We start from the raw sequence: 14,943 nt of genomic DNA, 5'->3' as shown, positions 1-14,943 counted from the left end.
TGATTCCTTCAACGCTGACCAAAAATATGCGGGCATTATTTTTTCTTATGAATCAAAAAAAGAGTTAAGACGAAAGAGGAAGTTGAGATTCATGCTTCGATTTGTCCCAAGCAGGCAAGGTTGCTTAGTTTTTAGCACCTTTATGGCTTGAAATATGTCTTCAAGGATGAAGCTACGTCCATCGACAGAAATTTGTGCCGACTGTAGCGCGCCCGGTGAGTGTGATGCGCTCGATCTCACTGAATAATTAAGCCCGCGAATTGCGCTCACTTCGAATTAATTCTTTATTATGTTACCCGCGGATCTTTTAGAAAAATCTTATACCGTGGATTAAAGACTGATCGTAACTCTGCTCTTTAAACAGGACCAGAATGGGCTTCTGTAAATCGTGGTGTTTTAATTTGCGACGAATGTTGTAGCGTTCACCGGAGTTTGGGTCGACATATTTCTCAAGTGAAACACCTGAGGCATTCTTCATGGAGTCCGACCTTACAAGCGGTTTGTACACATGGAAATTTATTATACTCCTTTTAAAAACTGTTTCACCTTTTCTTGTATAATTTCTTGGAAAATTCCTAAATTTTGAAGAGGAAATCTTAGGTTGACTAAGAAATGTACCGATGCATCGAATGGGCTCGAGCTCTTCAAAAGTTGATTCGTGACTTCCGATGTAAAAAAGACATTTGGTAATGAATTTATGATAGTTTGCCAGCGTTTATTTTGAAGAGAATTGCGGTTTATTTGTTTCACGTGATGATGTTAGTCCTGTTATATTTTGGAAGTTACTGATTCTCGTGATAAAATCTTTGTTAAACCATGTTTGTTGCATGTGTCAGTGTTAAGACTTCATGAGAAAACGAATCCTTCGTCAAATAAACAAATTACATACCTTTTAAGTCTATGTTTGGAGTTGGAACTTTATTCATGGACTGCCCGTGCCATATCCTTCGACTTCCATGTTTGGTTGGCTTATATATATTATTATTATGATCCTCAATCTTCATACCCAGAGCCAAACATTTGATAGACTTGTGTATTACGAGAAGCTTAGAGTATGTCAAACTTTTTAAAAGAGCAATACATGTTTTCTTATGTATCGCTTGAAAGATTTTACTGATTGTAATGCTGAATACGTTTTTAATTTACAAGTTTCTCATTTTAAAAAGAAAATCATTTTTGTATCGACAACGTAGATCCACATAGAGTCCATTTGCTAAATACAGGGAGAAAGCGACCGCAGGTGATAAATAAATCCTCTTCCAAAACGTAATAACATGATCCGTGAATTTATTCATTTTCATTTAGTTTTGCCTTCTTTAATTAATATGAACAGAAACTAACAAGGTTGAAGATTACATTTTTAATTAAAACATAAAGGGATTCTCTCAGATTTTCTCGAAAAGGTTTTTTTACGATGATATTTATTTCCTTTGAACTACGTAATGCATTACCTCTGTTATTCATATTCTAAAGCCTTTTATTGTAACCTGTGTCAATGATATCAAATTAAATCACAGCCCAATTTTTTTTCTAAATGAATTTCCATCATATTTTAAAAATAGTTATTTTTGACTACAAGTAAAATAATGAAATGTCAAAATTCCAAATTTTATATATTAATATAATTTTATTTTCTAAGCAGCTTATACCCTAGTCAGTGAATATAATTATCAAAATTATTGCCATAGTTCATTGCATTTATTTTTTTCTGAAAAAAAAGGAAATTTGCAAGGTTTTTCTTTTGAAATTTATGTAGAACAAATCAATTGATACAATTTTTTTATGAATTTTTTTTTTCCAGATGGTTCGACAGCTTGTAACAAATGGGGCAAATTCAATATGGGAACATTCACTTCTGGACCCAAATCAAATGAAAAGTGGAGTAAGGAAACCTAACCAAAAAGACCATGTTCAGTGAGTAGACAGCTTGTGTTAGGGACCAGGGGGCCAGGGGCGGGGAGGTGGTGGGGGGGAGGGGGCTGGAGTAGGTGGGAGAGGATAGGAGGACTATGGGGAATGGAGGGGATTTTTGATATATGTAAAGTTTTCAGTTAAATAGCTGAAACATGGCTCCTTTTAGACTTTGCTTGCAGGATGAGTCTATTTATCAAAGGGAGGGTTGAGAGAATGTGGAAAAAATAATGAAGATCTCATGTATTCCTCTGAATCCTAATAATCCTTTGTTTAGACAATAAAATTATCCACATTGAGTGGTTGGAGAAAATGTCCATACTATCCCCTCCTAGAGTCACTGGAAAATCTAAGATGGAGTGGGGGGGGGGGGTGGGGGCAGGTCTAAGACAGAAATTTGCAAGAGGTGTTCAATTCCTTGGAAGCGTGGTTAATGTGAAGCCTGTCAAAGCATGTTTTGATGTTTATCTACAAGTACTTGTTTTGAAATAACTAGAGCTTCTATCCATGGATCAAGTCATCAAAGACTGGGATTTATGCTGCAAGACAAAACTCATTTATGGACATTTCATGGTACCACATAGTCATTACATATTCAAGCTGTGCATGTGACAAAAGAATAACAGAACAAAAAATCGAAATAGTTTTCACAGGATACTCCCGCTCTACATACAGTAAGTGCGCTATCTAGTACCCTAAGAAATACATAAAGGCCAGTGTGAGAAAAAATAGTTTTTTTAATATAATGCTGCCTCTCCTCATTGCAGTCCAACAAAATCAACATTTATTAAAGCCAAGTACCAGAGGCTTGCATTTGTTCCCCGTCTTCCCTGTAAGGACGATGATACTATCACTGTTTCTGACCTCAGTCAGGTAACATACTAAGTGAGATGAGTAAAAATAATAATTATTAACAAATGAATCACTTAATTTATTAAAAAGTGTCAAAGTCAAATTTTATGATCCTGGCCATTTGAAAGAATATGTAAAAGAATAATTATTTTTCCGTCTGTAAAAATATCCTGAGTAAGTGGTAAGGTAAGGTAAGTAAGAATTAACCTGACTGAGCTTGATCAGCCATTTGTTGTTGTCTGTTCTATATCTTAATTAAATCCATGTATGCCAACTGTAAATAAGGCATGTCAGTAGTTTGTCTTGGACTATCATTCTAAACTGTCATGGTAAATACAGATTATGAATACATGCTACTGCTCTTTTTGCAGCAACTTCACTCGAGTGTAAGAACTGGAAATCTAGAGACATGTTTGAGGTTACTCTCTCTAGGTGCTCGTGCAAACTACTTTCATCCAGTAAGTACCTGGAGGAGAGGAGAGAGGGATGAGGAAGGAGAGAGGGTGGAGTAATCTTTAGCTAGCTAAAAAAAGTTACATTGCTGGCAACAAATTTCAGACATTATATTTAGGACCTTTAATTTTTGACACTTTTTATCTCATTTCAGGCAAATTTCAGACAAAAATTTCAACTTTGTTGAACAGAAATGTACCTCAAGTAAATTCGCGCCAACAAAGCACAAATCAGACTGAAACAACATCGCTACAGATACACTGATGAGAAAATGAGACGAATTCTATCATGTCAAATCTGTTACGTATCTCAAGTAGTGTCTCAAGTAGAGTTCTCTCCATAAAGTAAACTAAAAGTTTTGAGCTGCTTAAAAATTTTATTCTGTACTGTAAATATTTTGGATACTTAAAACTGTGGATGCTTTAAAATTTCAAAAAGTTATGTTTCAGATACTTTTTGCATTCGAAATTAAAATACTCAGCAATTTTTTGTTAGTGATGTATACAGAAAAAGACTCCTGGTTACTTTATGGTATGTTCTGAAGTCAGCGCAAGTTTTTAAGCCAGCAGGATTTGAACAACTGAGTCAACAACCTTAACTTCAACTTACACGTCCTTGTCTCCCCAGGATAGAAGTAACACCCCACTTCATGTTGCTGCTAATGCTGGACAAGCTCTTCAAGTTGAACTCCTTATTGTGCATGGCGCTGATCCCACTAAACCAGATATTAATGGAAAGACACCAGTAGACTATGCCCTGTAAGTGTTGCACATCTTGGTCAAGGATGGTAAAAAATGTGAACATTCAATTAGGTACATGTAATTGGCTTTCAGAGGTGTGCAAAATAACATACTGTCTTGTAATTTTGTGATAGTTTTGTACCAACAGTGCATACATTGGTAAATTTACTGTTGCACTAGGTTACGGTCTGGGGAAATATTCTCTGGACTTGCATGTTCTCACTTAATGTAATTCATTCATTCTAATCAGCTTGTGATGATGATGATTCCACATGAAGCAAAGCTGCAGGTGGAAATGTAAAATGCATTTTTCAAAATATAATTTTTCTTTAGAAAGGTTTGATTAATCTCAATTTGTTTGATAAGATAGATATACAGTGCATTTCTTTAAATTTATTTTATGACCATTTGCTGCTTGTTTGCTTTGCAGGGAAGCTGGCTTCCCCAATATTGCACAACGACTCATCGAAGTTCAGTTTGAACTTACAGACAGACTCACATATTATTTGTGTGGCAGAAGACCTGGTAATCAGTTGTTTGTTTCTGTTTCAGTAAATGTAGTGGTCAAACTCCTTACACAGGGCTGTCATTTAATAAGGGCCGTAACCTGTAGCACCTGTTACTGCTGAGCATGCTTGATGAGTCCTTGATGTTACAGGTGAACTTGCCTGTAGCTGATACAATATTAATTTGTGAACCCATAAGTGACAAATTTGTCGCAGATGTAGAAATCACAGCTAGATGTGAATCAAAACTTTATGACTGCCCTGGATTATAGCTCACACACAAATTGAGAAAAAAAAATATGGTAATACATGTCAGTAGCTATTTTTATAAAGTAACAAGAGCCAATGAACAGATATATATTTTTTGTACTTTCAGATCATCAAAATGGTGTGCACTATCTCATACCAACCATGGCGGATAGGTATTGCTCTTTTCCAAATCCCATTGAGTTCCAGTAATAATTATTATGGCATTCCTCTTCTGAAAATGTGAACTTAAATTGTCAGTTTGAATATAGTTCAAAATCAAAAGTAACACTAAATCTTGATTTACTTTTTATAAAATAATAAACTTTGTTTCACAGGGCTCAAGACTTACAACTGGCTAATGGCATGTCAGATTTAACTGGCTAAGACAATTTTAACTAACCAGAATTTCAACTACAGTAGTCAGGTTTCTATTGGATTTTACTTAGTCTGGGGTTGTGCCTCGCATGGGTTACATGTCTAGCATGTAGCTGTAAGTGAACCAGTAAGTGAATTTATTCTTACTATTTTACTTCAAATCTCTTAACAGCCGTTTGGATTTATCTGATGATGCTAACAAAGCGAAATTGAAACTACAAGCTGTAAGTTGTTGTCAGTTTATAATTATTGCACCTAACTTAAACTTGATTGCAGCAGTTCTTTTTTTGCATTGTTCCCTGTGTCTTGACAATGTATCGATTTATGTTGTAGTTGGTTATTGTTTGTTCCTCAACAGTTGAGCCACCATTTGTTTGAAGAGCTGGCTTCTGACGTGTATGATGAAGTAGATAGAAGAGAGTGTGATGCAGGTATTGCTTTCAATTATTACTCCTGGTATAACATCACTTATTTAACTACTGGTTAAATCTGGTAGGCTATTACCCCTGTTACATGTATAGCATCACTTATTTTAATAGTGGTGAAAGCTAGTAGGGCTGCCTCTTACCTTGGTTACGCTGGGCATAAGTATATTACTGTATTCATTTATTCCACTAAATTTTTATTTCTATTTTTGCGTGAAGAGAGAACAGCTTGATACGTGTTGACATAGCCAAAACTGGGCTGGTCTCTCTCTCACTGTGTATCACTTTGCACAAACATTACATGGCTTGGAGGTATGAAATTTCTCTTCTCATGTCGCAAAATATTTCACTTGTTCACTGCGCTCACTTGTGAAATATTTTTTAACACTCAAAGAAAAGTTTTGTGTCTTTGCATGGCCCTCTAATATCCTTTATTTCTGTGCATTCATCATCAGTTTGGCTGGCTACTCAGAATCACAGTGCTCTCGTTAGTGATACCACAACAGTACCATTCCTTCCTGTGAATCCATCATTCTCTTCAACAAGAAATCAGGTGAGCTGCAAACAGTAAAATGAAGACATTTTTGCAATTACAATTATTATTGCTATCATATTGCATAACGATGTTGTTGAAAGTTTACAGAAGCTGAGTATGAAGCTCTTTATTTCATGGTTTGTTTTACAGGGAAGACAGAAGTTGGCACTATTTAATGCCAAGGAATTTGCAACATTAATCATTGATATATTGAATGATGCAAGACGACGGGAACAGGACTCTAATCCTGACCTCACACAAGGTATTTATAGGTGTCACAAAAACATTTTATTATTTAGCCATTGTGTCTTTTGAAACTCTTTTTTTAGTTCAATGGTAACATTTAGTAAATATTTTGAGCAGTATTCAATGTACTTCTAAAGGTCATCCCAAAATTTGTGAGCATTCTTCCAACTTTTGGAAAATTATATGCAATGCTTCCAACATGGTTCTCATTAAGTTATGATTTACCTGTCATCTTGACCTTCACATGCATCCGTAGCAAACTTGTTATCTTGAGGGTGAATTAAATCAACAAAGGCAATTTCCCTGTAACATCGAGGGCCTATCACACTCAGCTGTTACAGGTGTTATGGGTTACGGCCCTTAATCACAACCCTTTCCAATACCTTTTGCAGTGTGCTAATTTGCTATCTTATATTTCCCTGAAACATGTTTTAGCCCCCTAATTCCTGGTAACTCTTTTTACCACATTTGCTGTAAACATTTGCTCATCTCCCAAAACAGCAGTAATATTATCAAAGTATAAATTCGCACTACCTGTATTGAGAAACTTAGTTTTGGTATAGTATTAACTCTTCTCTTTCTTGCCATGTTTATCTTGGCCAGGTTTTGTTGAGTCGCATATTTTTCCGATCGAAGAAGATGCTTACGATCACGAGTATGATGAAGTACCTTCAGATGAGGAGGCAGTTGATAAAGAGTCCACTCCAGAGGTGAGGAAACTGTCTGGGGTCATATCATTATTTCTATCACATCATTAAGTACATCATGGAGGGGTGGTGGCCTCATGTTTGGTGCACTCACCTCCAGATCGAGTGGTCCAGGCTCGAGCCCTGGCCGGGGTCATTGTGTTGTGTTCTTGGGCAAGACACTTAACTCCCATAGTGCCTCTGTCCACCCAGGTGTGTACATGGGTACTGGCAAACTTAATGTTGAGGGATAACCCTGTGTTGGACTAGCATTCTATCCAAGCCGCTTCACTCTGGTTCTCTCAGTTGTAGAGCTTGATTCAAGTCCTCAGTTAAAGTCCTCAGTTAAAGTGTTTTTAATTACTAATGTTGATATCATAATGGTTTGTTTTATCTTGTTACAAAATGTCACATTCTTGTGATTTCAGAACCCATCAGAAATGACTACAAAAGTGCAGATTGAAAAGGTGAACACTTCAAATGTTCCTTTGTTTCAAGACTTTTAACAGCAACACTGTAGGCAGTCTGTGTAAATACTGCTGCTACCATATTTGCTACATTTAGGCTTCATCTGCTAGAATGGTTTGTGTGCAGGCTAACAGACAGCAGTGATACTGAGAGATCTTCATGGAGACAGGGTTATGCTAACGAGTTCTAATGACCAGTTTTAGTTTAGAGCGATTTCCACTAGAGTGTCATTTGAAGGTTTTGCAATAGTACAGCTACATTTATTTACTTCAAATTTTGATTGGTTCACTGTATTGTCTGTTGTTGTTGTTGTTTTTTTTTAACTCATTGAAAACCGCTCCAATATGCATTTATTGCTGTCTACAGGGAACAACTACAAGCTTCCTGGCAGAAGACTCTGTGCCTATGGAGCGTTATGTAGCAGTTGAGAGTGCTTTATCTACAGCTAATGTAAGTAGGCAAGTGTACTTAAACTTGACAACATAATCGGGGAAACTGTGTTAGAAGAATGTACTAATAAAATTAAGGTCAAATGCGTAGTCTGAAGTTATGAGAAAGAGAGAGTTCCATTTCTAGATTGCAGTTGTAGCTGATCAATTAAAGTCAGTGTGGTTAGTTTCAATCTGTATTGGAACAGCTGGACCGTACAGGTTCGATGATAATACAGTACTCAGAGCCCTGTTGATTTGTACAAGTTTACAAGGCCTTAACTTGGGGATTCTCGTAGAGGCCCCATTAGGGGCTCTGAGTGTCCCGCATCTCGTTAGTGTTTGGCCTAAATATTCTGCATCCCGTTGATTCCAGTTGCAAGAATTAACGATTTTCCTCATTCTAAATCCCGTTTTATATGATGAAAATATCCCACATCCCATTAATTTCCCCCTAAAAATATCCTGCAACCCGTTAATTTTATACCTAAATATCCCGTACGCCGAAAACCCCTTATAGCGGTGTAAGACATTTGCAGGCCGCAGAATGCAGACTTTTTAACTCATCGTATTCTCAAGTATTGCCATTTCCATTACCGAGAGCTAACCGTAAAAAGGCTAACCTGAGCGCTATTTAAGCAAAGCTGAGCGATATTCAGGCTAACCAGAACGCTATTTTGGCCCAAATGTCTGCAGTCTCCTGTCTGCAAATGTCATACACTGCCCTTATAGCGCCTCCACACGCGTTGACTTTTTTGAACTTGGTTGATTCACGTTAACACTCGCATAAGGACAAGGCAAATGTGAATAAGAAGGCGAATTACTTGACGCACCAGTGTGCATGTACTTTGCAAATGAATTAACTGAAATGTGCGGCAAAACAGATAATTGAATTTGATTACTAATCGTAAAAAAAAACCTTGCCAATGGGTAGAACTTTTATTTCAAATCGTTGCTTTTTCAGGCTCGTGTTCAGCAGCTCCTACAAGTGAACGCAAATCAAAGCCATGAAATTCAAAATCTTCAGGCAACGGTGAGGAGTTCTGACTTTATAACTGAAGAACAACAACTAGCTTTATTTGCATGATCACAAATACATACACTGTTACAAGAGCTTTTGTAAACTCTAGAACAAAACAGTAATGATTATCGTGAATATATAATAAGGTTATGATATAGCAATCAAGTTACAATGGGTTGATTTGAAAGAAGGATATTGCGTAGATCAAAGCAAGATGAAATGAATTTTGCTGATTGAACTAAAGTATGCAACAATTCGGTAGAGGGGTCTTGTCGAGCATAGCGAAAGACAGAAGGGTGGGTTGACGAAGCACCAAAACCATTCTGACATGACTTGTGTACTTTTGGGGGCACTTGGCGCTGCATGCTAAAAAAAATTGAATGGGTATTTGTGCAATCAAATGTCTGGGTTTTTTTTGTTTTTGTTGTTGTTGTTGTTTTTTTTTTTGCTTTTTTTTTTGCCTTATACTGCTTTCATTGCACGCTTCCGCTCCCCTTCGATGCTTCCGATGCCTGTTTCTACTAACAAAGTCGTTTCTGTTGTTGTCAGGTTCACAAGCTAGAAGATGAAAACAAAGCCTTAAGAAGTCAGTTAGGAATTCTTAATGGCAGCGACGATAACGTATTTTCTCCTCCGGTGAGTAACACTAACTTCTTTGCGACAATGGGAAGGAGACTTCACGATTGTAAACAAATCTTGCAACCGGCCATTTCCCCGCCACTTAACAATTCTTTCTGTTGCCATTTGCGCCATTTTTAAACAGCAGTCTATATCAAAATAAATAATGGTATTCAGTTTGGTTTTGCTTCGCTTAGCCTCTGTTTTGTTTGTTAGCTTGTTAAAAACCGTCATAGATGCCTAATCCAATCAGGGAAAACATGCGTTATCTCAACCAATCAGTACTAATTGGCTTTCGCGCGTCTTCTCCAGCTTGATTCTTGCTACTTGTTTTTCCCGCGCTTAAAGCAGCTTGCGCGCTTCGAGCTCTTGTGACAAAATGACGTTATGTCTTGAATTTTAACGGCAATTTTAAACCGCTTCGTCTTTGCTTTGAACGCGCGGGTGGGACGGGACGTGGGGTTGCGGAAGGAAGGTTTAGAATTTTTTCACAGTTTACATCTTTTCGTTATCTCAGGCATATCCGGACGCGAGTGATCAGGATGATCTTGTGGAGATCGAAGACATTGAGCCATACGCTGCCCCAGGTTCTATCCTAAATCGCCCAACTCAACCCACCACCCCGGGGCAGACTCGCACGGGAGATGTGAGTAGAACTAAATCCGTCAATCCTTATGACAATGTGACTGACTCTCCAGACGAACCTGACGAGGAACGCAGATATCTGAACGTTGAGGAGATGAGAGAACACGAAAGAATGAGCTCTTGTGAGTATTTTCTTCTTGTCACGGTGTAAGAAAGATATTAATTTGTTAATAATTAATTCTGAGAAGCACAATCGAACTTCTGTCTGTAGGTGCCCCCCCCCCCCCGCCCCGCCCTAAGCGGACACTTAGTCACGGTCCTTGGCTATATTCAAGCAGTCCATTTTTAACCTCCTTAAGCGAACACCTCCAAAATGGCCGCTTTTTCTGGTCATTAGGGGGTGGTTGCTTTGCGGTTTTATCAATAATTTTAGAACTACATTTCCGTGTTGTAGCAAGACAAAATAAGTAGTTATTTCCCGATCTGTGGACGTAGTACGTATTGCCGCAAATAAAAACCTCAACATGTTGACAGGGAACAAAAGCAACAAAGAATTTCCTGTATTGCAGTCCATGTAACAATTAGATTGTTGGCTCTCGATGTCTACCGCGTGATGCGCCCTCGTCAATTTTTACGCTGAAAAATCGAAAACGAATAATCTAATTGTTTTAGTATGAATCTACTAGTCGCTCAACACTTCATCTGAATCGACTTCACAGATACCTCGAAAATGCGGAGAAGCGGCCGCCAGTTTTTTAACAAGGGCATGATATGCTTCTGCTACAACAGAATAGATAGTGAGTAGCATAGCCAATCAGAGAACGGCATTCGTGATAGAACGCTAGTAGATTTAAACTAAAATGGTTTTAACTTCTTGAGTTGACTGACTTGATAAATGGCAACTTTAAATATCGTTGGTCTACATAAAATCATTTTTTTGGTGTTCTTTTTCTAGCCGATAGTCCATTCGATGAACAGCTTGACAGGGAGGCGGAGAAACTAATACATGCCGTTGATGATCTAGTTCACGAAGCCACTAAAGACGCCAGACAGCAGCCGTCACAAGAAGATGTGGTGCGGTGTACCGAACAGATCACCAAAAAAATTCAAGAGCTGTTACTGTCAGCACAGGCTGGAAGACACAGCTGGTAAGCAGCTCAATTCTCCCTAGACTTTTTCTCACATCTTCTGTTGTTTAATTTAGGAGAATGTGGTCTAACAATTAGTTGCTTCCTTAAAATGTTTCGGTATCAAACTCTCAAAGTTTGCCTTTTTGAATTTTCCATAAAATGGTTCAGAGAATTTAGTCATTCTCAAAGTCATTCTTGCTTTTGAAACCAAACTGACCTTTATTGCGTGAAATCCCGTTTAAGTACAATGAATTCAGCATGGCTTTAAAAGAAAAACACTTAAGGTATCTTCTCTAGGTTTACTGTAAGTGTTACAGTTGAAATACTGTTCATAAATTAATAAATAAATAAATAAATGAAGTGTATTAAGTGTGTATCGATATTCCTCCGATAACTAATTTCACGCTACATCTGTAGACTGCTACACAACATATTCGTGTTAGATATTTGTTGGTACAACTCGAATGCAGTGTACTTGAACCATCTTAAATTTAGTTCACGTGACTATGCTCTTTTTTTCAGTTTCATTCCCTGTTCAAGTAATATTTTCACTGCTGTTAACGACATGGCAAGTTTATTTCCGGAGGTAAGATTTTAACTTTGCTCATTTGGGTTGCTGGAAACCGCTGGCTTAGTCTTTTCACTGACTGCACTCAGTGACCGTACTTATTGTCTTATACGTCATTGTTTTACAGGACCCGGATGTGGACAGCATGCGTGTGTCACTCCAGCTGATGAAGAGTAGCGCCGCCAGACTACAAGTGGAGTGTAAGAGTGCTGTGTTGCCTGGCAACACTGTAGACATGGCATTTCTCACTCAGCAGGTCATTCAATGTGCTTATGACATCGCTAAAGCTGCTAAGCAACTGGTGACGACGTTTTCAGTTGATTAGAATATCTCTGACTAACCACTGAATGCAGCGTGGGGTCCGTAGATAGAAAAATCTAGCATTCCCTTTCATTCTCAAAATCAACACTGAATAGGCCGCAAGTCAATTTACCGCAAAGAACCGCCTTCTATGGTTTCATAAATAGCTCCGTTTAAAACTAGTATTCGTTTGCTTTCGTTTAAATTGTGACATTTCATCCACATACTTAAAAGTTAGAACAACGTTGTACAGCATAATAAACAGTACCACGTGAAAGTACTGCTCAGTAGCTTTCATTTGAATGGCCACACACTAGAGTTTCATCCACAAATTTAGAAGTTAGAACTACTTTAAACAGCACCTCATGAAAGCACTGCACAATAGTTTGCATTTGAATAGTCACTCTAGGGTTTCCTCTAAATACTTGAAACCGTTGATGAGGTTTGACTTTGCGAATGAAAGGGTAAAAGATACTAGGGTTAACATCGTGAAATAAATTATGAATATTATGGAAATTATCTTCGAAGTAAGTAAGCATCTTACAGAGCTAAGATCAACAGATACTACGTCTTAAGGCTACGTGTAGAGAAATCTTTTGCGTATTTTAAACATTGCAGAACCTCGTTAAATATTTTTAAACTTCAGTGTAAGCAAAAAAAATATGATCTTATCTCTGCAATTGCTTTCTTTCGCTTCGGAGGAAGAAATCAGATTTCTAGTATTTGTTCACTAGATAAAGTGTTTTAAAATTATATAATGCTAACTAGCTGGATTATGATACGAAGTGATTCTCCGTTTTAGACGGAACTTACATATTTGTCTGTCTCGCGTTTCTCTCTCTCGCGCGCGTCATCTTCGTGGGGGAGAGACATGCGAGGGCGTGCGCGAAACATTGGGAGTAAAATCAGCTGTTCTCTTGTCCAATCGCTAAAAGAATGCGTGGTGATTTCGTCGTAATTGCCTGAGCTCTTGTGTATTTGGCATGGTTTTCTCGGCAGCCACTTCGAGAGAATCTCGAAGCAATGAAACAGATTTTCTGACTTCTAAGTCTACTGTGGTGTCCTCTCAAGAGAAGTGTCCGCTTATGAGAGGTTGTAACCGTACTGTTTGTATGTAACTGGGAAGGGTATCCGTTAGCGAAGCTTCGAGCTTGCTTCTAAGCATGCGTTATAGGGTGGAACAAACGGTAGTTTATTTGTTGTAAGCAAAACGTTTGAGAAAAGCCTTAACATAACGCAAGCGAGGCTTGATAAAAACTGAATAGCAACAATTTTTTTTTTTTTTTTTTTTTTTTCACACACAAACAGCTAGACTGTAAAATGAAGCGTGTAAAAGAGGAAAATTTTCATCTGATAGCCTTTTCAGTTGCTCGGGTAAAACGTGGGCGTTTCTGTCTAGCCAAATCAGAGTGAACGAAACATGTAAAGAAAACATTTTTCATGGCTAGATGAAACTCAGATGCACTATCGAAGGAACAACTGCTGTCGACTAATTCTGACCAATCAAAATACAGCACGAGTACTTCATAAAGAACACGTCATAAAGAATCGTCACTAAGCAACCATGCTGGCGAGAGGCGCGTTAAGTAGATAATATAATAGACCTTTTTCATTTGGGCGGTTTCTTGCCGCATGTCAGACCATGTGATGATACTCTTGAGAATTCTTCCTTTCAAATTTTCAAATAGTCACGTGCATATGAATAAATATATTTTAGACGGATAAAAGGACAATTCTGTAGAGAATATCACGTGGTCTGTAATGAGAAAACAAACCGCCCAAGCCAAAAAGGTCTATTGGAGCAACACTTTTTCAAAGAAATGTGTCCTATTTTTTTTTTTTTTTTTTTTTTTTTTACAATCGAATAGATTATTGATATACTCATAAACATGTACCATATTATACAAATTATATTATTAATCATACATAATCCCAAATAATTGACCGTAATTCACATATATCGATGTAAAAATAACGACGATTCTTACAAAATAAGCTTAATTGTTGAAAAACTTGTTGTTTCAGGCTCTGGTCTTTGAATTCCTAATCCTACAATGCCTATAAAGTGATCTTCAAATAGCAGTGATGAAATAAAATCGACAAAAAGAGAACGCTCTCCCTCACTTCTAGTGTAGCTCCTTGTGTCTTAAGTATTAGCGGAATGTGTGTTTACAATGTTTACCTTGAAAACATCAATGATCATCGAAGTTATACACACACTTTAGCAGTTGTGAAATTAAAGCCTGAAGAAAATTCAGGTTTGAACGGGATCTGAACTCATGACCTCTGCGATACCGGTGCAGTGCTCTACCAACTGAGTTATCAAGCCAACTGGGAGCTGGCCGTGTTGTGAGTTCGTAATTACCGTAGAATGTAAAGAATGCAAGTGAATATATGACAGATCATATATTTCAACTGTGGAGAAAGATATGAAGACATGATTGATCATCGCAGTTATATGCACAACTTAAGCAGCTGTGAGATTAAAGCCCGAAAAAAATACCGGCCTGAACGGGATTCCAATTTCACAGCTGCTTAAGTTGTGTGTTTAACTGCGATGATCATTGATGTCTCTATATCTTTCTCCGCAGTTCAAATATGTGATCTTTCATATTTTCACTTGCAATAAACTTGTTGCGTAGGAGTTTCAGTCTATGACCGAGCTACAAGTGTTCAAACTCTGAATATCGAAAGGGCACGGCACGATAAAGCGCCCCAAACGAATCAAGCACTTTGTGTGACGCTTGGTTAAAAACTCCTCACTTTACTAAACTCCAGACCTAAACCTTTTTGCAAAGAATGTGTGGGCTGGTTAGTGCTTTTGCCTCCCAAAAATTTTGAAGCTTT

General features: G+C 37.7%; 1 protein-coding gene across 1 annotated transcript; it reads left to right on the top strand.

Moving 5' to 3' along the window:
* The first annotated feature begins 36 nt into the window (after window positions 1-36).
* Window positions 37-14,910, top strand: LOC145463904 (ARF GTPase-activating protein GIT2-like). The gene is made up of 21 exons (XM_081447694.1): window positions 37-215; window positions 365-498; window positions 1,802-1,914; window positions 2,679-2,784; window positions 3,135-3,221; window positions 3,844-3,974; window positions 4,387-4,481; window positions 4,839-4,884; window positions 5,259-5,310; window positions 5,445-5,517; window positions 5,967-6,064; window positions 6,197-6,308; window positions 6,896-7,002; window positions 7,407-7,445; window positions 7,813-7,896; window positions 8,839-8,907; window positions 9,445-9,531; window positions 10,031-10,280; window positions 11,054-11,246; window positions 11,751-11,814; window positions 11,924-14,910. The coding sequence occupies exons 1-21, from the start codon at window positions 155-157 to the stop codon at window positions 12,119-12,121; spliced, it is 2,199 nt and encodes a 732-aa protein (XP_081303820.1). The 5' UTR covers window positions 37-154; the 3' UTR covers window positions 12,122-14,910.
* The last annotated feature ends 33 nt before the right edge of the window (window positions 14,911-14,943 follow it).

The sequence above is a fragment of the Orbicella franksi genome, chromosome 12, assembly GCF_964199315.1.
Source record: "Orbicella franksi chromosome 12, jaOrbFran1.1, whole genome shotgun sequence".
Taxonomy (NCBI): domain Eukaryota; kingdom Metazoa; phylum Cnidaria; class Anthozoa; order Scleractinia; family Merulinidae; genus Orbicella; species Orbicella franksi.
This window is presented reverse-complemented; position numbering and strand designations above follow the sequence as displayed.

Excerpts from the sequence above, each read along its gene's own strand:
- LOC145463904 (XM_081447694.1), top strand. The coding sequence starts at position 155 with ATGTCTTCAAGGATGAAGCTACGTCCATCGACAGAAATTTGTGCCGAC. Across the intron at positions 499-1,801 it reads GGAGTCCGACCTTACAAGCG|ATGGTTCGACAGCTTGTAAC; the intron begins GTTTGTACACAT and ends TTTTTTTTCCAG. Across the intron at positions 9,532-10,030 it reads ATAACGTATTTTCTCCTCCG|GCATATCCGGACGCGAGTGA; the intron begins GTGAGTAACACT and ends TCGTTATCTCAG.